Raw genomic sequence first — 24,771 nt, 5'->3', positions numbered from 1 at the left:
CCATTTCAATGAAAAGAATACTTAGGAATATATTTACCTAAAGAAACAAAAGACCTATATATAGAAAACTATAAAACACTGGTGAAAGAAATCAAAAAGGACACTAATAGATGGAGAAATATACCGTGTCCATGGATCAGAAGAATCAATATAGTGAAAATGAGTATATTACCCAAAGCAATCTATAGATTCAATGCAATCCCTATCAAGCTACCAATGGTTATTTTTCACAGAGCTAGAACAAATAATTTCACAATTTGTATGGAAATACAAAAACTTCAAATAGCCAAAGCAATCTTGAGAAAGAAGAATGGAACTGGAGGAATAAACCCTCCTGACTTCAGTCTCTACTATAAAGCCACAGTCATCAAGACAGTATGGTACTGGCACAAAGACAGAAATATAGACCAATGGAACAAAATAGAAAGCCCAGAGATAAATCCATGCACCTATGGACACGTTATCTTTGACAAAGGAGGCAAGAATATACAACAGAGAAAAGACAATCTCTTTAACAAGTGGTGCTGGGAAAACTGGTCAACCACTTGCAAGAGAATGAAACTAGAACACTTTCTAACACCATACACAAAAATAACTCAAAATGGATTAAAGATCTAAATGTAAGACCAGAAACTATAAAACTCCTAGAGGAAAACATAGGCAAAACACTCTCTGACATAAACCACAGCAGGATCCTCTATGACTCACCTCCCAGAATATTGGAAATAAAAGCAAAAATAAATAAAAGGGACCTAATTAAAATTAAAAGCTTCTGCACAAGAAGGGAAACTATAAACATTTTAATTCAGAAGTGTGAAAGTTAAGATATATGACTTCCCTCGTGGTACAGTAGATAGGAATCCACCTGCCAAAGCAGAGGACATGGGGTTGATCCCTAGATGAGGAGATTTCACACACCATGGAGCAACTAAAGCCCATGTTCCCAAAAGACCCCAAATGGCCAGAGCAATCTTGAGAAAGAATAATGGAAATAGAGGAATCAACCTTTCTGACTTCAGACTATACTACAAAGCTACAGTCGTCAAGACAGTATGGTACTGACACAAAGAAAATATAAATCAAAATAGAAAGGTTGGAGATAAATCCATGCATCTATGGACACCTAATCTTTGATAAAGAATTAAAAAATATAAAATGGAGAAAAGACAGTCTCTTCAACAAGTGGTACTGGGAAAACTGGTCAACTACATGTAAAAAAATAAAAGTAGAACACTTTCTGACACCACACACAAAAATATACTCGAAATGGATTAAAGACCTAAATGTGGACCAGAGACTATAAAACTCTGAGAGGAAAACATAGAACACTCTCCAACATAAATCACAGCAAGATCCTCTGTGACCCACCTCCCAAAGTAATGAAAATAATAACAAAAATTAACAAATGGGACCTAACATAAAAGCTTTTGCACAACAAAGAAAACTATAAACAAAGTGAAAAGACAGCCCTCATAATGGGAGAAAACAATAGCAAACGAAACTGACAAAGAATTAATTTCCAAAATATACAAGCAGCTCATGTAGCTCAATACCAGAAAAACAAACAACCCAATCAAAAAGTGGGCAAAAGACCTAAACAGACATTTCTCCAAAGAAGACAGATAGCTAATAAACATCACTCATGCTCAACATCACTCATTATTAGAGAAATGTAAATCAAAACCACAATAAGGTATTATCTCACACCAGTTAGAATTACTGTTGCTGTTTTTCAGTCACTAAGTCATATCCAACTCTTTGTGATCCCATTGACTGCAGCACGACAGGCTCTTCTATACTTCACTATTTCCCTGAATTTGCTCAAACTCATCTCCATTGAGTCAGCGATGCCATCCAACCATCTCATCCTCTGTTACCTCCTTCTCCTCTTGCCCTCAATCTTTTCCAGCATTAGGGTCCTTTCCAATGAGTCAGCTCTTTGCATCAGGTGGCCAAAGTATTGGAGCTTCAGCATCAGCCCTTCCAATGAATATTCAGGGTTGATTTCCTTTAGGATTGACTGGCTTAATCTCCCTGCTGTCCAAGGAACTCTCAAGAGTCTTCTCCAGCACCACAATTCAAAAATGTTAATTCTTTGGCACTCAGCCTTCTTTTTGGTCCAGTTAATTTTATGTTCCAGCCATCATCAAAAAGTCTACAAACAATAAATGCTGGAGAGGGTGTGCTGCTGCTGCTAAGTCACTTCAGTCGTGTCCGACTCTGTGCGACCCCATAGACGGCAGCCCACCAGGCTCCCCCGTCCCTGGGATTCTCCAGGCAAGAACACTGGAGTGGGTTGCTATTTCCTTCTCCAATGCATAGAAGTGAAAAGTGAGAGTGAAGTCACTGAGTCTTGTCTGACTCTTAGTGACCCCATGGACTGTGGCCCACAAGGTTCCTCCGTCCATGGGATTTTCCAGGCAAGAGTGCCGGAGTGGGGTCCCATTGCCTTCTCCGGGAGAGGGTATAGAGAAAAGGGAATCCTCTTACACTGTTGGTGGGAATGCAAACTGGTACATCCACTATGGAGAACAGTGTGGAGATTCCTTAAAAAACCAAGAATGGAACTGCCATATGACCCAGCAACCCCACTGCGGGGCATATACCCCGAGGAAACCAGAAGTGAAAGAGACACATGTACCCCAGTGTTCACTGCAGCACTATTTACAATAGCTAGGACATGGAAGCAACCTAGACATCCATCAGCAGATGAATGGATAAGGAAGTTGTGGTACACAGACACAATGGAATATTACTCAGCTATAAAAAGGAACACATTTGAGTCAGTTCTAATGAGGTGGATGAACCTAGAGCCTATTATACAGAGTGAAGTAAGTCAGAAGAAGAAAGACAAATATTGTATATTAATGCATATATATGGAATTTAGAAAGATGGTACCAACAATCCTACATGCAGGGCAGCAAAGGAAACAGAGAGGTAAAGACCAGACTTTTGGCCTCAGTAAGAGAACGAGTGGGTGGGATGATTTGAGAGAATAGCATTAAAACATATATAGTGCCATATATAAAACGTATAAGCAATGCAAGTTTGATGAATAAAGCAGGGTACCCAACGTCAGTGCCCTGGGAATAGGGTGGGGAGGGAAGTGGAAGCAGAGTTCAAAATGGGGGGAGGCGGGGGGGACACATGCGGCCGACACTATGGCCGACTCATGCTGATGTATGGCAAAAATCATCAAAATACTGTAAAGTAATTATCCTCCAATTAAAATAAATACATTAGTTTTGTTTTTTAAAAAAGCCCTTGTGCCACAACTACTAAGCCTGCACTCTAGAGCCCACAAGCTGCGACCACTGAAGCCCGTACGCCTGAAGCCTGCACTCTGCAGCAAGAGAAGCCACCATGCACCACAGCAGAGAGCAGCCCTCACTCACCAGAAAAGCCACAGAAAAGCCTGTGTGAAGCAACGGAAATGCAGCACAGCCAAAAACAAATAGATGATAAAAAAGAAACTTCATTAACAAAAGGAAATTAAGCTATAATTTTCATTCAAATTAAACAATAAACAAACCACAAAGTAACTAGAAGGGCCTACAAAAAAAAAAATGCTTTGCTAAACTACAAAAAAAAAAATGCTTTGCTAAAGTCTTAGCGATATGCTAAGACTTGTGAATTTTATAACGGATGTTAATAAGATGTATCCTAGACTCAAGTGAAACTCTACATGACATCATGTTAACACTGTGATTTGAAGTGAGTCATATTTCTAACCAATAGCAAAAATTAAAGAAGTTAATTTTAAACAAATTCACAATACTCACAATTTTCACACTCAGGCTTGAAACTCCATGATCATGAAGTTCATCCTCAAATAGGAGAACTTCTTCGAAAAACTTAATCTGTTCTCTGGCTTTCAATTTCTCTGTATCTATATGATCTGTTGTAGGTACAACCTGAAAGAAAAAATTTAAGAATGGGCACATAAAAAAAAATTAAACAGTTTTCCTACCAATATTTTCTGCATACCCAGAGCATGGTTCTAAATTTTGATTTTATAGGTAGACACACAACATGAGATATATACCTTGTCCCCGAAAAACAGAAAATGTCCAATATTATAGCTTCACAACACATACAGTCAAAATTCATCATCTCATTCAAATCATGAAATAGGACACAGTAAAATCAACTGCTCTATTGTGACTATGAGAAAATTAACTATCTGAAAATTAGTCAATGTGATGAATAAACTACTATTATCATAGAAGTTCAAAGCAGTTTGGTGCTATAAAAGTCTACTTATAAGACATTTTTTGCAACTTAAAAAAAATCTTTCCTATAAGAATGATGTTACATAGTTTAGATCTATCTCCAAGTCTACAAACAAAAGTGTTTTAAATATTGAGATAAATAAGAACTTCAGAGAAATTTTAAGGGAAACTCCTAGCATTCCAAAGAGCTTTAGAAGATACTGGCTATATTTTTTTTTAAGTATTATTTTACAGCTACAAGACACAAACATATAAAACCCAACAAAAGCACCAACAATCTCAAGGTGGGTCACATCAGTAATTCACTAAATCCAAGTATCTCCTAACGTAACATGAAAGTATGTTTTGTGATACTATTCAATACTACATTCATTTTTACTATAAAATGTTCAGCTTTTCAACTCTTTAAAAAAGCTGTATCATGAATAAACACAACAAAGCAATGCCTGCCAAACTATAAGTATTTGGTATATGGTAGCTATTATTGTACTTTACTTAGAAGCTGTGAATAGGTCTTTTTTTTTTTTCATTCAAGGACAGAATTAAGAAATTTAGAGTAGCTTCAGAAAACTGGATAAGAATTAGAAAAATATGACAATGGATGTCTAAGTGATTACACAGACTTTGCAGGAAAATGGTTTTAGCTCCTTATTAAGTAATGCAGAGGAGGAAAGGGTGCTATGAAAGAATCTGGCAGTTTGATTCCCAAGAGGTGAAAAAAATGTCCATAGTTCTTCCATGTTTACTTAGAGATGGTATTTTAGCTCTCTACAATTTTATTTCAACATCCAGCAGACATGAGACCACAATGGAGGTGAAACTAAAAGGGGCAGAAGGACGGTGAGGGGTAGGGATAGGATTTAGGGCATATGACCAGTGCCTTGCATCACCTGCATGTTTGTGATCTATTTAAGACAAAGGTCCGTGCCTCTAGGACCGCCTAAGAGCATAAAACTTTAGTTAGTATTAAATAAATACAACTTTTAATTCCTTACTTTTTATTTAGTTTTAGTTCAAAGGAACACATTTGAAAGATCCTCCTTATAGATACATCTGATTTCCAAAAATTAACCATTACATCTCGTTAGTAAATGGCCATTTCACTAATATTTCAAATAAGCCTTCAGTAAGTGATTGGTGAACATGAATCCATCCGTTTGCCAAGTGAGTTCTCATAATATGTTTGAAACAGAAAGACAAAAAATAATTAGATAACACATGGATTAGGGAAATTCATTATATTTAGCTTAGCTATATACTATTTTCTTCATTCATAAGGAAAAATATGTTTAAAACTTTATATATCTCAGCCTTTTTTCTTCCTCAACTCCACTTATCTCCTCTCTAAACTCAAGCATCTGAAGAGGTAAAACAGTTAAACTTAAGAGATACTGAACATTTCTGGCTTCTGGCATTGTCAAAATAAATAATCTAGACAAACTTTCTTGCTGAAAGTGAAAGGTAAAAGTGAAAGTCGCTCACTTGTGTCAGACTCTTTGTGAGCCTATCAACTACACAGTCCATGGAATTCTCCAGGCCAGAATACTGGAGTGGGTAGCCTTTCCCTTCTCCAGGGGATCTTCCCAACCTAGGGATCAAACCCAGGTCTCCCGCATTGCAGGCGGATTCTTTACCAGCTAAGCCACAAGGGAAGCCCAAGAGTAGTAGAGTGGGTAGCCTATCCCTTCTCCAGCGGATCTTCCTGACCCAGGAATCGAATTGGGGTCTCCTGCATTGCAGGCAGATTCTTAACCAACTGAGCTATCAGGGAAGCCCAAGTAAGCTAAAGGCAATTTAAAAAGCGGGATGAAAAAAAAAAAAAAAAAAACTTCTTAAAAGCATTATACAGCCAATGAAGTGAAGAAGGACTGGACTGAGATCTGGAAGAGGACTGGAGTCCAGAAAAGTGACACTGTTCAGTCTTCACCAGGAGCAGAGGCCTTGGAGAATTCCTTACCCTGCTCCCAGTTTTGCAAAGACATCTCAAAGTACTACAGTGGATCCACAACTTCTTATATTACAGGCCCACTAAGCTAAAGGCAAAGGAGAAAAGGAAAGATATACCCATTTGAATGCAGAATTCCAAAGAATAGCAAGGAGAGATAAGAAAGCCTTCCTCAGTGATCAATGCAAAGAAACAGAGGAAAACAATGGGAAAGACTAGAGATCTCTTCAAGAAAATTAGAGATACCAAGGGAACATTTCATGCAAAGATGGGCACAATAAAAGAAATGGCATGGACACAACAGAAGCTGAAGATACTAAGAAGACGTGGCAAGAATACACTGAAGTGAAGTGAAGTGAAGTCGTTCAGTCGTGTCCGACTCTTTGCGACCCCATGGACTGTAGCCTACCAGGCTCCTCTGTCCATGGGATTTTCCAGGCAAGAATACTGGAGTGGGTTGCCATTTCCTTCTTCAGAATACACTGAAGAACTATACAAAAAAGATCTTCATGACCCAAACATCCAGGATGGTGTGATCACTCACCTAGAGCCAGACATCCTAGAATGTGAAGTCAAGCGGGCCTTAGGAAGCATCACTACGAACAAAGCTAGCAGAGGTGATGGAATTCCAGTTCAGCTATTTCAAATCCTCAAAGATGATGCTGTTAAGGTGCTGCACTCAATATGCCAGCAAATGTGGAAAACTCAGCAGTGGCCACAGGACTGGAAAAGGTCAGTTTTCATTCCAATCCCAAAAAGCAATGGCAAAGAATGTTCAAACTATAGCACAATTGCACTCATCTCACACGTTAGCAAAGTAATGCTCAAAATTTTGCAAGACAGGCTTTAATAGTACATGAACCATGAACTTCTGGATGTTCAAGCTGGATTTAGAAAAGGCAGAGGAACCAGAAATCAAATTGCCAATATCCACTGGATCATAGAAAAAGCAAGAGAATTTCAGAAGAACATCTACTTCCGCTTTATTGACTAAGCTAAAACCTTTGACTGTGTGGATCACAACGAACTGTGGAAAATTCTTAAAGTGATGGGAATATCAAACCACCTTACCTGCCTCCTGAGAAATCTGTATGCAGGTCAAGAAGCAACAGTTTGAACTGGACATGGAAAACAGACTGGTTCCAAATCAGGAAAGGAGTACATCAAGGCTGTATATTGTCACCCTGCTTATTTAACTTATATGCAGAGTACATCAAGTGAAATTCCGGCTGAATGAAGCACAAGCTGGAATCAAGATTGCTGGGAGAAATATTAATAACCTCAGATATGCAGATGACACCACCCTTATGGCAGAAAGTGAAGAGGAACTAATAAGCCTCTTGATGAAAGTGAAAGAGGAAAGTGAAAAAGTTGGCTTAAAACAACATTTAGAAAACTAAGATCACGGCATCCAGTCCTATCACTTTATGGCAAGTAGAAAAGGAAACAGTGGAAACATGAGAGACTTTATTTTTGGGGGCTCCAAAATCACTGCAGATGGTGACTGCTGCCATGAAATTAAAAGATGCTTACTCATTGAAAGAAAAGCTATGACCAACCTAGACAGAACATTAAAAAGCAGAGACATCACTTTGCCAACAAAGGTCTATATACTCAAAGCTATGGTTTTTACAGTAGTCATGTATGGATGTGAGAGTTGGACTATAAAGAAAGTTGAGTGCCGAAGAATTGCTTTTGAACTGTAGTGTTGAAGAAGACTCTTGAGAGTCCCTTGGACTGCAAGAAGATCAAACCGGTCCATCCTAAAGGAAATCAGTCCTGGATATTCATTGGAAGGACTGATGCTGAAGCTGAAACTCCAATACTTTGGCCACCTGATGCGAAGAGCCGACTCATTGGAAAAGACTGATGCTGGGAAAGACTGAGGGCAGGAGGAGAAGGGGACGACAGAGGATGAGATAGCTGGATGGCATCACCAACTCGATGGACATGGGTTTGAGCAAGCTTTGGGAGTTGGTGATGGACAGGGAGGCCTGGTGTGTTTCAGTCCATGGGGTCACAAAGAGCTGGACACAACTGAGCAACTGAAGTGAACTGAACTGAAACCTCAAGCTCTGATCCCATAAAAGAGGTTAGCAAACTAAGACTTCCAGGCCAATGTGGTTTGCTACTTAGTTTTGTATGAATGCAAGCTAAGAATCATTTTCACATTTTTTCAAATGACTGTGGGGAAAATTTTTTTTAATATTTCATGAATAAAAAACTATATGAAATGCAAATTTCCATGTCCATAAAAAACATTTGTTGAAACACAGCTGTGCCTACTTGTTTGCATATTGTCTATGGCTGCTTTCAACTACAACAGCACAGCTGAGTAACTGCAACATAACTCTATGGTCCTCAAAGCCTGTAATATTTACTATCTGATCCTTTACATAAACAGATTGCAGACCTATGGCCTTGACTATGAATGCCCTTAGTAGCTTTTGAGAAATAAACAAAAATCCTCTGTGGAGGAAAATATCATCATCCTAGGATTCAAAGAAAATAAGGTATATTAGGAGTCAGTTCAGTTCAGCCGCTCAGTCGTGTCCGACTCTTTGCGACCCCATGAATCGCAGCACACCAGGCCTCCCTGTCCATCACCAACTCCCGGAGTTCACTCAGACTCACGTCCATCAAGTCAGTGATGCCATCCAGCCATCTCGTCCTCTGTCATCCCCTTCTCTTCCTGCCCCCAATCCCTCCCAGCATCAGAGTCTTTTCCAATGAGTCAACTCTTTACATGAGGTGGCCAAAGTACTGGAGTTTCAGCTTTAGCATCATTCCCTCCAAAGAAATCCCAGGGCTGATCTCCTTTAGAATGGACTGGCTGGATCTCCTTGCAATCCAAGGGACTCTCAAGAGTCTTCTCCAACACCACAGTTCAAAAGCATCAATTCTTCAGTGCTCAGCTTTCTTCACAGTCCAACTATGACATCCATACATGACCACGGGAAAAACCATAGCCTTGACTAGACAGACCTTTGTTGGCAAAGTAATGTCTCTGCTTTTGAATATGCTATCTAGGTTGGACATAACTTTCCTTCCAAGGAGTAAGCGTCTTTAATTTCATGGCTGCAGTCACCATCTGCAGTGATTTGTTGGTACTGATTTATTAGGAGTCTAGACACCGTAAATCAGAACCAACAGAAATAAGACAATAAAAGACACTAGAGACTCTAAATGCTGAAAATAACGAGGCCCAAGCTATAAACAACAAGGTACACTAGTTTTATTTCAAGGAAATAAAATTAAGGTTGAACATATCAAAAGAAAATAGGACATACTTTTCAAACAGAATTATGATCAGGCAAATCCTGCTGGGGGTGCAGGGGGTGATAACAATCTTCTATTTCTTTTACTCTGTGGTTACATTAAACTGTATTTTCATATTTCATGAACTTTTATAAGTTATTTCACAATTTTCAAAGGCTTAAAAATGTACAAATATTCAAGCTAAAAATATTCTTGATACCTTGCAAGAAAAGTAAGTCTTGGTCACATCTTTCAAGTGAACGTCTCTCTATCTCTCACATCAGATGAAGGTTTATAATAGGGAAATTACTTGATATAAATACTTTTATATTTATCATATAAAGTTAATTAATAGCAAATGTTAAGAACCCAATGTTAAATTTCCTTTTCAAAAATTACTGAAAATAGTGTGTGTGTGTATGTACATCCCATTAGGAAATACCATGAAATTGCTATGTTTTATGGTGATTTCTTTCTTTAAAAAGAAAAAGAGATACAACTCCCATACTATAATTCACTGGTTTTTAGTATGTTCACAAGACTGTGTAGACATCCCTATTACCTAATTCCAGAACATATCATCACCCCAAAAAGAAACTGTCATACCCACTAGCAGTCCCTCTCCATTCCCCACTTCCCACAGTTCCTGGAAGCCACTACTCTAATTTTTTTTTATAGATTTGTTTTGCAAATCCTTCTGGAATCATATACGTGTAACTTTGTGTCTGGCTTCTTTCACTTGGCATAACATTTCCAAGGTATGTATCACTGTTTTGTTTCTTTTTCAAGACTAAATAATATTTCACTGTCTAGATATACCAGTTTTGCTTATCCAATGATGAACATCTGGGTAGTTTTCACATTTTAGCTATTATGAGTAATGCAGCTATGAATATTTGCATATAAGTTTTTATGTGGATATATAGTTTTCTCTCTTGAGTGTATACCTAGGAGTGAAATTGCTGGGTTACATGATAACTGTGTTTACCTTTATTTAATTGCTGGTGAGAAAAAATGAGTAACAAGAAATCTACCATGTAAATCATTTATAAGTGTACAGTTCAATAGTGTTAATTATATTCACATTGTTGTCAGACAGATCACTAAAACTTTTTCATCTTGCAAAACTAAAACAGTATCAGAATTGTTAACCTACACTTCTGTGGTAAACAACTATAAAGAAGCCTACAGTATTTATATATGTTCTTCTTGCCTTTTATCTTACAAACTCCACTCATTTCCAATGTTTGTGTCAGCACGTTACCCCCGCCCTCCCACTTAATTTACTTTTAAAGCTCAAAATATTAAAGATTATATACAAATGGCCCAAAAGCATATGAAAAGATGCTCAGCATCACAAGTCATTAGGGAAATGCAAATCAAAACCTTTCACACACTGCTGGTAGAATGTGAAATGTATAGCTGCTATGGAAAATAGTACAGAGGTTCCTCAGAAAATTAAAAATAGAATTATTACCATGTGATCTAGCAATTCCACTTCTGGGTATACACTCGAAGAAATGAAAGCGGAATTCTGAAGAGATATTTGCACACCTATGTTCATAGCAGCACTATTCACCATAGTCAAGAGGAAGGGAATGGAAGAACAAAATGTGTATACATGCAATGGAATATCATCCAGCCCTAAAAAGGATGGGAAGTCTGACACATGCCACAACATGGATAAGCCTTGAGGACATTATGCTAAGTGACACAAGCCAGTCACAAAAAGGCAATGTATGGTTCCACTTACATGAGGTATCTAAAGTAGTCAAATTCACAATAACAGAAAGGAGAATGGCAGTTGCCAGGTGCTGAAGAAGGAAGAAATGGAGAAGTTCGTGTTCAATAGGTATAGATTTTCAGTTTTTAAAGAGGAAGTTCTGGAGATTGGTGGCACAACAGCATGAATATACTTTAACACTAATTAATATGCTTGAAAATAACTAAGATAGTAGTTTTATGTTATATACATTTTTACCAAAAGGAAAAAAGAAAAAGAAAATTTAAGACACTGAATCATAGTAAAATAACTGGGCAAATGTTCCAATGTGCTTAAAAAAAAAAAAAAACTTTTTAAAATGCATGCACACTAAGCATGTTTTATTCCTAAAACACAGTATCAATAGAAGAGGCAACCTTGTACTTCTATCTTCCTGTATATCCAATCTATTTATTTAATAAGTGAAAGTTGCTCAGTCATGTCCAACTCCTTGCAACCCCATGACTATATAGTCCATGGATTTCTCCAGGCCAGAATACTTGAGTCGGTAGCCTTTCCCTTCTCCAGGGGATCTTCCCAACCTAGGGATCAAACCCAGGTCTCCCGCATTGCAGGCAGATTCTTTATCAGCTGAGCCACAAGGGAAGCCCAAGAATACTGGAGTGGGTAGCCCATCCCTTCTCCAGTGGATCTTCCTGACCCAGGAATCAAACTGGGGTCTCCTGCATTGCAGGCAGATTCTTTACCAACTGAGCTATCAAGGAAGCCCATTTATTTTATAGGAAAGAAAAAAAAAAAAAAACAGCCAAATGTTGATAGGTTACTATGGGCCAGGTACATATTATGCATTTGACCTGTTTTCTCATAATATCCTCATACCATAATCTAAGAGAAGTGCCCATGGTAGCCCAGACAACAAATGACAAGGCTGGGTATGAATCCAGCAAGGTCAGTATTACTCCGTGACTGGCTCTCTCTCCTATTACACCATGATACAACTGAGGGTAATGGGTTAAACAATCTGAAGAGTGAGAAAACATTAAATATACACACACACCAGAAGCCACCAGCAACTAAAAGGCAAAAATTTAAGGGCAAAGGAAAGGCTTCATTCTAATGCCTCATTCTCTGATATTCTTACTATACATATAAAATACCTTCTCCTACACTGGCATACACTTCCTATATATACTAGGGCTTCTGAATAAGTGTTCTGAGGAACAGCTGAAGGATTAAATAATTAAAAATCTCAAATAATATTACAGGTCAAAAATATATATATTATAGGTCAAAAAATCCTTAGGTATTAAAAGAAAGTTAAATGTAAAATATGTTCCTATGAAAGTGATCTTCCGCATGTAACAAATGTGCTTAACAATAAGCTCTAGCATCAGTGTTACCCTACTAAGAGATACACACTTAAAGATCTTGAACCCATTTCTTCATCTACAAAATGAGAATAATGCCTATCTAACAAGATTATTTTGAGAGTTAAGCAACAAAGTCCTAACAATTTTACCTGGAAAATAGTCACTATTTTTTAAGGCAACAAAGGAACACATTTATCAACTCTATTTAGATCATAAAGCAAGAGATAAATACTATTTAGACAATGTATCTACTTTTATTTTTGGTATTTCAATAATATTAACTTGACATTTGAAATATGATACTATAATAATAGCAGCTGTTATTAAGATCTAATTGTGTTAACAGACACTGTGCTATAAACACTTAATACATATATTCTTTACTACCTCACAACTGGTATTATCCTTAGTTTACCAAAGGCTTGAAAGTGAAAATGAAAGGTGCTCAGTTGTGTCCAACTCTTTGTGATCTCCTGGAATTCTCCAGGCCAGAATACTGGATCTTCCCAACCCAGGGAGGGAACCCAGGTCTCCCACATCGCAGGCAGATTCTTTACCAGCTGAGCCACAAGGGAAGCCCAAGAATACTGGAGTGGGTAGCCTATCCCTTCTCCAGCGGATCTTCCTGACTCAAAAATCGAACTGGGGTCTCCTGCATTGCAGGCGGATCCTTTACCAATTGAGCTATCAGGGAAGCCCAAAGGCTTAGCAAAGATTAAATTGCTTTTCCAAGCTGTTAAGTACTGGTGCTGAGATTTGAACTAAGGTCTGCCAAAGCCTCAGCTCCTGACCACTAATGAGTGGTTGATCATACTGACATTTGTCAGCAACACCTTAGGACAAATCAGATGACAGGGTGAAGTGCCAATGAAGAGCACTGAGCATATGCCTTTCACCTCCTACTGCTCTCACACTCCTGTCTCCCACAAAGCAAGTCATCAGTATTGCATAAGGGAAAACAAATTCTCATTTCCTCACTTTCTGCAATGAAACAGCAAACGGTCTACACACTTTGAAAAGTTTTTCAATCAGGAATGAAAAGAGGGAATATTAATCTATAAAGTATTAACAGACTAGAATAACCTTCTTCCCCCATTAGACTGTAGTGGAGGGATTATTTGTCTGTACTCTGCTGTATCCATGACTCTATGTAGCTAAGCTCCCAATACGAGGCCTGCTGGTTCCACATTCCTAGTGTCATTTACCATGAAGTGAATCTCTTCTTAAGCAGGTCTTATACAGATGCAGTTTAAAATCAATACAGAGTTTCAGAATTCACTGAAAACTCCCACAGATAATTTTATATCAAAATTCTGCTATAAGGTAGATATTTCTGTTTATCCAATTTACTTATAAAATAGAATCAGACAGATTAAATAACTTGCCTAAAGTCATACCTGATTCACACACAGTGCAGACAGAAAAATAATCCCAGTTGTCTGACCAAAATTCCTCCCTGCCCACATATCCGTTTATCTGTAAACCTGCAAGCTACTAGCAAGCAGGGTTTGTCTAAAACATCTAGGACAGTACACCAAGGACAATACATTTTAATGCTTCTTGATATTACATAATAACATTAAGGCAATCTGCCAACTACTACAACCATATTTTTAATAAAAATTGTTCCACTATGGCCTTCTTTTATTTTGTGCTGATAATCAATGAGCAAAATTCCCTCACAATAGGTTCTAAAGCCTCCCACAATACAAAGTAAGTAGGATGAAAGTAGCAGCATAAAATAACCCATTACTAGGAAGCTTTAATATTGAGACTATCCAAAGCAATCAATGATTTATAAAAGCAAAAAATAAGATTTACCTTTAACTTAAGTGATTCTCCAAGTAATGTTCCCTTATAATCCGTTGTATAGGTCCAATCATACGGTTTAATAACCTCTTTAGAGTGTTCACCCTCCGTCCTCAAATACCAAAATGAGAAAGATCAGATTCAGTGAGGTAGAATATAGAACATCTGTATTCATTTTGTTGTTTAGCTGATAAGTCATGTCCAACTCTTTTGTGACCCCCTGGACTGTAGTATTCACGCATCACACCAAATTACATTCTATACATAATATAAAGTATCCTATTAATAAACACATATACTTGTCAAAATTCACTAATATAAGATCTTTCTTAGCTTTTCTGTACATGTATTGTTATTTAACCTGTTATTCATGAATTGATAATGTAGTCTCCCCAGTTAATCTGTACACTGCCTAAGGACATGGTTTTAAAGGTTTATACTTTTTTCAAAGAACCTAATACATAACAGGAACAAAATAAATAACTCTCGATTTGATTACAAAAAAAAATACATTTTTCATTTTTCTTGATTTCAATCCTCCTTAGATTTTCAATGCAAATCATAAGCAAACATTTTTCTTCAAAAACAGGAACATTAAAGTACACAGTGTAATGTGTCTTCACTAAAGAACACTGAAAGCTCAAAAAACTAAAGCTTCCATAGCTCACCTCAACTATCATTCAATTTAACTCAAGAAGTACTAAAAAGGGGGTAATTGATCTCTTTTATCAATGAGAAAAATGAACTCTAGATTCAACTATCAAATTTAATAATAACACTAGCCCTTCATTCTAATAAAATATCACAACTGAATACTTTTTCAACTCTTTTCTGTTTCAACCCCTAACTGCCCAGGTTCTCACCTGCTTTCCTGCCACTCTTCAGCACAGGCTACTTTAAGCATTCCTTGGTAGTTGTTCACACATCTTAATGCATCTGTAGCATTGAACTCAATTCCAAAGCCAGAGCCATGCTGGATTCTTAAAACATTGTCTCCAAACATCATTTCGGGGAGAGACGGCATATGCAATTCATCAGCTAACCTATGCATAATCAAAAGGCAGGAGGATTATTTTATATCACTGTTGGCACTCTTGCTTCCTTCTGATCTCCACAGAATACCTTCTACTCCTAAGTGAGTTAAATAATATGATTTAATAAGATGATACAGTTGTGAAGTCTATAAATGCTTTCATCATCCATTGTCTTTGTGTATACCTCTTTGGCCCTGTACTAGGTAGTGGGCTAAATAACAAGATAAGTAATAAACAAATATACAAAAAATACATAATATAATGTCAGCTAGTAATAAGTGATACACGAAAATTGAAGCAAAGCAATGGAAGGGTACCATTTAAGGTAGGATGATCAAAGTCTGAGATAATTGAATCTGAGCCTCAAAACTATCCTGTGAGCTAAGAAAGGCTCAGAGAACTTAAGTAGCTAACTGAAATCACAGAGCTAGTAAGTGGTAAAACTAGGCCTCTTTCCATTATACTGGCCTGCTTTATAAAAACTTGGACCTCACCTGGCTAGTCTTATTACACAAGAAAGTTATATTAGACCTACTATGAGGCCAAGATCACAAATTATTAACTCACAGATATGTTACGACTAGCCTACACAGAATACTTTTTTAATATTTGAAATAACTGGCGAAATTATCGAGTTGCCAATAAAAATGGAGAGATTTTTGAGAAATCTGGACTTTCGGTTTCTCTTTGGAAAATAAAAAGGAAGATTTGGCCAATACTGCACCTGTATTTCCACATGACACCAACTGGCTGGAACAGAGTAGAGGCTTCTCTCTTTACGTGGGGTATGAGCTTGCTGGTTCACCAGTCCCCTTGACTCTTTAGAAAGCTGAGTTTGTAAGCCCTGTTTTAAAGATTTTTAAGTGGCTACTAGTTACTTCTGGAAAAAGTAACTCTATGTATAGGTTTTTTGTTGTTGTTGTTGTTTAGTTGTTATGTCTGACTCTTTTGCCTACCAGAGTCCTCTGTCTCTGGCATTTCCCAGACAACAATACTGGAGTGGGTTGCCATTTCCTTCTCCAGGGGATCTTTCTGACCCAGGGATTGAATCTGTGTCTCTTGCATTGGTAGGTGGATCCTTTACCATTGAGCCACCAGGGAAGCCCTTTATGTATAGGTTACCATGCCTTATAACCCTATCACCTCAGTTACAAACAGGACATTCAGTTTAGGGATGGAAGTTCCGCTTCTCAAACAACGGCAATTATCTATGGGCTGGCAGGAACCCCTGAATTTTAGCCTGAGAACTCTGCCCAATACAGTCATGCTGAATTGAATAATGGCCAATTAAATTTATTCTGATCCCTCTTTTCATAAGTTTGGATGACAGTTAAATAAAGCACAAACCAAGAGATATGGCATGACACAGAACCATGAGGTAGTGAGGAGGGGAGAGTGAACATTTTAAGTAACAGCCAGAGAAGCAGACAGAGCAAAGGAGAAACTGAAAAATAAGGATAATAAGATTAGAAACATCTATAGTTGTTTTGGTCATAAGAACTGTTCATTTTCTGAGCTAAATCCTGTGTTTAATTATTTCTTCATGTACTATTAAATTCTCATCACTCAAGGCAACCGAGGTGGACAGGGATGGGAAGGGGGCTGAGGGGTGGGGCAGGGATTCTCTTTTCCTTGCAACCTGAAAACATAACTAACACAGAGGCTCCATGGAAGCAATTTTCTAATTATCTTTTATATCAATTTTTTAATTTTATTGCTTTCAGAAAATTTTCAAAAAGTATTAGGTACTTTGTTCACAAACAAAAACTTTAAAATGTTATTTCATCTTTTCCTACTGATCAAAGATCATCATATTTAACAAACTTGTTAAGACAAGGTCCTCAAGTTCGAGGGTTTATACCTCTAGCTGCTCTAGAATGTAGGTATCTGCCCCTGAAACACCCTGATCCCTTTTTATTTTGTTTTAACCTATCAAAGGCTGGAAAAAGCAAACAAGCACACATCTTTAAACTGCATAATGAATAAAAAGAGAACAGGAAAAATAATAATAATTCATTTATTAGGGCAAAGAGACTGTAGGGATCTTTTCTCCTTCCTTACATTTCTAATACAGTTATAAAGTATGCAATAGAGTCCAAAGTTTAAAAATGCTTTGAATGAAGTTCTAATGGATCCTGAACAAAGCACAGGATTTTAGTGCAAGTGGTATATGACAGCTACTTTAGCAGATCAGGTTTTCTTTTTTTTTTTCCTTTTTTAAGACTTCCAGATTTTTGAAAGCTATATAGCTAAACAGGTTAGGTAAGGTGAAACAATATGTTACAGAATGTATTTTTACATAAAGCTAACAAAGATCTATGTATATCCCAAGACCACAATTATCCTCTTTCCAGTTGCTTTAAATCTATTCCCAATTAGACATACCAATCAAATATTGTAAAAACTATGCATAAACAAATTATTTAAACTTTTAATGTAAAAAATATTGATAGTAGAAACATCTATTTCATTCCTGGATCATCAAAGCCTCACCACTTTTAAGAATGAAGATGGGTTCTAATTTTACCATGACTGCCCAGAAGAGAAGTTAATGTACCACAGCCCCATGTTTCCATAGGCTTCCTATCTCTGCTGAATTTTCTGTTCTCACATAACAATTATATTAATTTTGGCTATGAAACAAAGAAAAAAACACTAAAAAATTAAAGCTGCTATTTCTTATAGGAAAACACCTTTGCCAGTAAAATTCTCAACTTGTTGCAAGCTTTAAAAGGTGATCATGAAAAAAGCAAATACACCCACTGAGGGAAACCAGCACTTGCTCACTTAGATTTTCAGAAGAACTATGTCAATTTACAATCCACCCTGGGGCAAAAATTAAGAAAAAAAGTACCAAGAATTTAATCAAATTTATATTCTTTGACTCAAAATATCAGCTTTGGGAAATCTGTAATAAAGAAATAATCTCTAATGCAGGGAAGAAAAAACTACGTACATTAACACTCATAATCATCTCATTTATAACAATAAAGAAACAATCTAATGATAAGGAAATAAATAGTTATGTAAACTGTTGTCTGGGTTTCCCAGATGGTGCAGTGGTAAAGAATCCACCTGCCAATGCAGGAGATGTAAGAGACATGGGTTCGATCCCTGGGTCAGGAAGATTCCCCTGGGGTAGAAATGGCAATCCACTCCAATATTCTTGCCTGGAAAATTCCTTGAACAGAGGAGCCTGGCAGGTTACAGTCCAGGGAGTCACAAGACAGACATGACCAAGCGACTGAGCACACAAACAACTGTCTATCCAAATGATAAAACATTACAGAATCATTAAAAATATTTAAAAGGAGAATATAATAATGTTGAAAAATGCTTATGATACAACAGTAAGGAAAAAAATCAGGCTCACTGTTTATTCATCAGATCTCTGTGTTTATGTATATAAGCACATATCAGTGATCTAACATTTTAAGTTGCACATCTTTAGGGTGATACCTGATACCATTAATTTTCATCATAAATTTAAGTAAAATTTATTCTTTTGTTATTAGGAAATAGAAAATAACAAATACTAGAAAGATCAATACTCCCATGCAAATGCCATAGACATGACAGACAGCGAAAATATTATTTTAAAAAAAGAGAGAAAAGAAAATATGGTTTATATATACAACGGAATATTATGCAGCCTTTAAAAGTAGAAAACTCTGCAATCTGTGACGGCATGTATGAACCTAAGAACATTATGCTAAGTAAAACAAACCAGTCATAGAAAGACAGACACTACATGATTCCACTTATTCACAGAATCAAAGAGTGAAATGGTAGTTGCCAAGGGTTGGAGGAAGGGAAAAACAAGTTGCTAATCAATAGATGTAAAATTTCAGGCAAGCAAGATGAATAACTTCTAGAGATCTGCTATACAACACTGTCCCTATAGCCAATAATAATGCATTCTAAATTTATTAATTTGTCAGGAGGGTATAATTCATATTAAGTGTTTTTACCACAATAAAACAAAATTTTTAAAAAAAGAAAATATTAAATACTTAAAAGACTAAATAGGATGGATTATAATCAGAATAAACATTTCATAAAAAGATTAGATATAAATAACCTGCAACCACTGCAAAGTGCATATGAAATATAAACTAACATAAGATGTGATTCTGTGGATTTTCCCAACATATCTGAAAAAATCTGGTAGTCCTCTGAAATACTCCAGTTATATATATGTCAAAAAAATACCTGCCAATAACTTACATTTCTTCAAACATCCTAAATTCAGAGTATCTTGAATACAGGCCAAACAGAGTATTTTAACCCCATTTTTAATGGCAAATTTTACTCTTTGTAACATACAGGTAATCCCAGGGACAGCGGAGTCTGGTGGGCATAGACTATGGGGTCGCACAGAGTTGGACATGACTGAAGTGACTTAGCAGCAGCAGCAGCAGCATGCCTATTTATAAGGTCAAAGAAAAGTCAGCAGTGGCCACAGGACTGGAAAAGGTCAGTTTTCATTCCAGTCCCAAAGAAGGGCAATGCCAAAGAATGTTCAAACTACCATACAACTTCACTCATTTCACATGCTAGCAAATGCTCAAAATCCTCCAAGCTAGGTTTCAATAGTACATGAACCAAGAACTTCCAGATGTGTAAGTTGGATTTAGAAAAGGCAGAGGAACCAGACATCAAATTGCCAACATCCACTGGATCACAGAGAAAGCAAGGGAATTCCAGAAAAACATCTGCTTCGTTGACTATGCTAAAGCCTTTGACTGTGTGGATCACAACAAACTGGAAAACTCTTGAAGAGTTGGGAATACCAGACCACCTTACCTGCCTCCTGAGAAACCTGAATGCAGGTCAAGAAGCAACAGTTAGAACCCAACATGGAACAACAGACTGGCTCAAAATCAGGAAAGGAGTACGTCAAGGCTGTATATTGTCACCCTGCTTAGTGCTAGTTAGTGCTAATGAAAGTCTCTATGTTGTCTCTGACTCTTTGCAGTCCATGGAATTCTCCAGGTCAGAATACTGGAGTTCCCAACCCAGGGATCGAACCCAGGGTCTCCGACATCGCAGGTGGATTCTTTACCAGCTGAGCCACCAGGGAAGCCCCTGCTTCTAAATTTATATGTACAGTATATCATGAAAAATGCCAGGCTGGATGAAGCTCATTGCCTGAATCAATAACCTCATATAGGCAGATGACACCACCCGGATGGCAGAAAGCAAAAAGGAACTAAAGAGCCTCTTGATGAAGGTGAAAAAGGAGAGTGAAAAAGCTGCTTAAAACTCAACATTCAAAAAACTAAGATCATGGCATCCAGTCCCATCACTTCATGGCAAATAGATGGGGAAACAATGGAAACAATGACAGACTTTATTTTCCTGGACTCCAAAATCACTGCAAATGGTGACTGAAGCCAGGAAATTAAGACACTTGCTCCTTCAAAGAAAAGCTATGACAAGTCTAGACAGCATATTAAAAAGCAGAGACATCACTTTGCCAACAAAGGTCCGTCTAGTCAAAGCTATGGTTTTTCCAGTAGTCATGTCTGGATGTGAGAGTTGGACCATAAAGAAGGCTGAGCACCAAAGAATTGATGCTTTTGAACTATGGTGCTGGAGAAGACTCTCGAGAGACCCTTGGACTTCAAGGAGATCAAACCAATCAATCCTAAAGGAAATCAATCCTGAATATTCATTAGAAGGACTGATGCTGAAGCTGAAGCTCCAATACTTTGGCCACCTGACGCAAAGAGCCTACTCACCGGAAAAGACCCTGATGCTGGGAAAAATTGAGGGCAGGAGGAGAAGAGGACGACAGAGAACAAGATGGTTGGATGGCATCACCGACTCAATGGAGACAAGTTTGAGCAAACTCTGGGAGTTAGTGAAGGACAGGGAAGCCTGGCATGCTGCAGTCCATGGGGGTCACAAAGAGTCAGATTCACTGAGCAACTGAACAACAAATTTATAAGGCCAAGAAGACAGGAAGCCTTTATAGGATTAAGATGCCTTAACTCATTAAAGGAAATTTCACTAATTCAAAGAAAAGTGAAAGCGTTAGTTGCTCAGTTGTGTCTGACTCTTTGTGACCTTGTGGACTGTAACCCACCAGGTTCCTCTGTCCATGGAATTCTCCAGGCAAAAATACTGGAGTGGGTTACCATTTCCTTCTCCAGGGGATCTTCCCAACCCAGAGATAGAACCCGGGTCTCTTACTGCAGGCAGATTCTTTACCATCTGAGCCATTATTAATTCAAAATTTTCCTAATTCACTTAAATATTAATATACAATAACCAGCGACAATCAGCTCAGTGGTTGTCCAGAGCACTTCTCAAAGCCAAACATGCATCAGAAAAAAAAGGTTAGAGTCCCTGTTTGGTGGTCTGCTGCCGGTCCAATCCACGGCAGCTTTCTGAATCTGGGGGAAACCATTACATCTGAGATGTATGCTCAGCAAACTGATGAGGTACATTGAAAATTGCAAAGGGTGCAGCCAGCACTGGTCAACACGAAGGACCCAATTCTTCTCCACAGCAATGCCTGACTGCAGGTTGCACAATCAATGCTTCAAAAGTTGAATGAATTGGGCTACCAAGTTTTGCCTCATCCTCCATATTCACCTGACCTCTCACCAACTGACGACCACTTCTCCAAGCATCTCAACTTTTTGCAGGGAAAACGCTTCCACAACAAGTAGGAGGCAGAAAATGCTACCAAGAGTTCATTGCTGAATCCCAAAGCACAGATTTTTAAACTACAGAAATAAACAAACATTTCTCATAGGTAAAAATGTGATGACTGTAATGGTTCCTATTTTGATTAATAAAGATGTGCTTGAGCCTAGTTACAACGATTTAAAATTCACAATCCGAAATCACAATTAGATTTGCACCAGCACTGAACTGAATATATACCACAATTATATATATATGGCGCAATATGTAGCAGAAAGTTATACAACAGAGGAAAACTCAGAGAATAACTCAACCTGTGGTGGGATGAAACAAAATTTTTCTTAGTGACTCTAAAAGAAAGTTACCTTTTTACTAATTATGATACTAAACATCCTTTCAAACTCTCTTCTGGTCACTTTCCTCTGCCTAAATCTGTCATTGCTCCCTAGAGTTTCACTTCATGACCTTTTTCTTTTCTTCTGGATGATTTCTAGACAATCTTAATGCACTCTCAAGCCTCCAGGTACCAACTGATGATTCCCAAACATAAACCCATAAATAAATCATCTTTTTTAAGCTCCAAGATAAGTGCCTAAGACATCTCCACTTTATAAACTACACTCAATTCATCTTTCAACAAACTAAACTCATCCTCCATCCAACACCTGCCCCCAACTGCTCTTCCTCCTGTATTTCTCACCATATCCAATGGCAAAACTTTCCATAACCCAAGCCAGAAATCTTGCCAAGGGTATAGATTCTTCCTTTTACCCTTACTCCTCCTATTAAGTGACCATCAAATCACTTAATCTCTAAAACCTCTCCTCTCCTCTCTACCCTTCTAACTGATCTCTTTCCCCGGTCCTGCAGCCCTCCAATCCAACCGCCACATCATGTTCAGATTCTTTGTTCAGATCCTTCAGAGTGTACATCTGATAATGTCGTCCCTTAGTATAAAATAACACCTGCTGGTAGTCAGATAAAATCCAACAAAACTCCTTAGCCTGGCATAAAAGTTCTCTCCGTGGTATCTTCGCTGCTCCGGAGCCTATCTGCCACTGGCTTCTCACTGCAGTTCTTCCCTTCTAATACCTCATGCTCTAATCACACAGGAACTGTTCTTCATGCCTCCCACTCTCTCTGACTCCCCTGGCTTTGTACGTCCCCCTGGACCTCCCCATACCTTGTCAAGATTCAGCTCGGGCATCACAATGCATCACTGTTGTCACTCTCACTGGCCCTGCGGCGCTACACACGAGCCCAGCCCCACCCCATCCCACCGTCTTTAGTAAGATCCATTTCAGGCATCTCAATTTCCTGGATGCCTTGTTCCCCACCTCAAAAAAAAAAAAAAAAAACTTCCCAAATAACCTTGCAGGTACACCTCTATCAATTCACACTGTACAACGGTGTCTTTCACAAGACTGTGAATTCCTCGAAAAAGAGGCTTTCATCTTCTGTATCTCAAGCGCCTGGCATGGCACCTGACATGTTAAAAGCCAAGCATATATACCACCCCCGTTATTAACCCTCAAGAAAATAGGTCACAGCCACCCAGAAATAATCTAAAGGTGGCGCCGGCTTTGGCAGGTAGAGACCTACGGGAGGGGGCAGTCCACCAGAACAGTCATACTCTACTCAAACCCCGGCGGAGTGACTGTTTCACGAAGCCAGAGCCTGGCGAACCCGAACCGAAGGACAGGAAGTAGTGACAGGAATATTTCCTGGTGTTGTCAATTCAAAGGTCCCGTCCAGAGGGACACGAGCCTCCGCCCTAGAGGAGGGCTGGGGCTTCGCAGGCCTCGCTCTGCCTCCCGCCCAGGCCGAGCTCCAAGGCCCGCAACCCCGATCCCAGCCCTAGAGCCTCACTTCTCCACATCCGCCGACTTCATGATGTGGGTCTTGGATGCCGTTAGCTTCCAGGGCCCGAAGGAGAAGTCCTGGTGGCTACTCTGGAAGCCGTGGATCATCATGGCCGCGGCAAGGCCAGCGTGGGCCACACGGAACAGGTTGGAGCACCGGCGGCAGCGGTAGCGGCGGCAGATACCGGTCCCTCCTCCTCCCTCCAGCCCAGCAGCCTAGCCGTTACCATGCCCGGCCCCGCCCCACCCCGCCCCCTGCCGGCGACACGGACGCAAGCCCTCCTTTCCGCCTCCTTCTCCGTCCCTCGACTTTTTGCTTCCGGGACCAGTTGCCGAGGTTGTGTGACCCACGTCTTACGTCACGACGCACCTGAAAAAAGTGGGGAGAAAATGCCGAGGGGCGAGGCTTCGGCCGCAGGGGAAGTGGTTAGGGGCGTGCACATCATTGGATGACATCATCTTGGCCCCTTCGGGGGAAGCCCAGTTTGGAGAATCCGACGTGATCCCTGTAGACCTTGCAAAGCAGTGAACTACCTTGCGTGTTACTGATTTGGTGTAGAGGAAATGCCCAATAATTTTCCGTTGAGGACAAAGTTTTAAAATCACTTAGAGTTTAGGAGGTTCAGCATCAAGTGCGGCAAGACAAGTGGACCTTTAAAATTTCATCCTTCAGACATTTCAAGACTGTCCTGATCTAGCTATTACCTAAGCTTCTGTTACAGTGGAAATAACACTGGAGATCTGGTGCTACATCCACCGTTGCAATGCTGTTCTGTGCATGCCGGGCAATTGTTGTTTAGTCGCTAAGTGTTGTCCCACTCTTTTAGGACCCTATGGAGTGTATGTAGCCTGCCTGGCTCCTCTGTCCATGAGATTTCCC

The 24,771-nt window shown here is 38.8% G+C and overlaps 1 protein-coding gene across 7 annotated transcripts in view; it reads right to left on the bottom strand.

Annotated features, from left to right (window-relative positions):
• The window catches only part of TIPRL (TOR signaling pathway regulator), a 71,617-nt gene extending 47,476 nt beyond the window's left edge, over positions 1–24,141 (bottom strand). For 2 of the 7 annotated variants that reach the window (XM_086394001.1, XM_086394005.1), the window contains exons 1-5: positions 23,899–24,141; positions 16,097–16,216; positions 15,202–15,381; positions 14,351–14,450; positions 3,784–3,915 (exon numbers count right to left, since the gene is read on the bottom strand). In XM_086394001.1, coding sequence (XP_086250127.1) covers positions 3,784–3,915; positions 14,351–14,450; positions 15,202–15,381; positions 16,097–16,110 — 426 coding nt within the window. In that variant the 5' untranslated portion in view covers positions 16,111–16,216; positions 23,899–24,141. Of the gene's footprint in view, positions 1–3,783; positions 3,916–14,350; positions 14,451–15,201; positions 15,382–16,096; positions 16,217–23,212 lie in introns of all 7 variants that reach the window. The other 5 variants (XM_086393999.1, XM_086394004.1, XM_086394002.1 and 2 more) reach the window with 4 other exon arrangements.
• Positions 24,142–24,771: the final 630 nt, after the last annotated feature.

This window comes from Bos grunniens, chromosome 3, assembly GCF_055505025.1.
Source record: "Bos grunniens cultivar Pamir isolate PY7600 chromosome 3, Bosgru_T2T1.0, whole genome shotgun sequence".
Lineage (NCBI taxonomy): Eukaryota > Metazoa > Chordata > Mammalia > Artiodactyla > Bovidae > Bos > Bos grunniens.
This window is presented reverse-complemented; position numbering and strand designations above follow the sequence as displayed.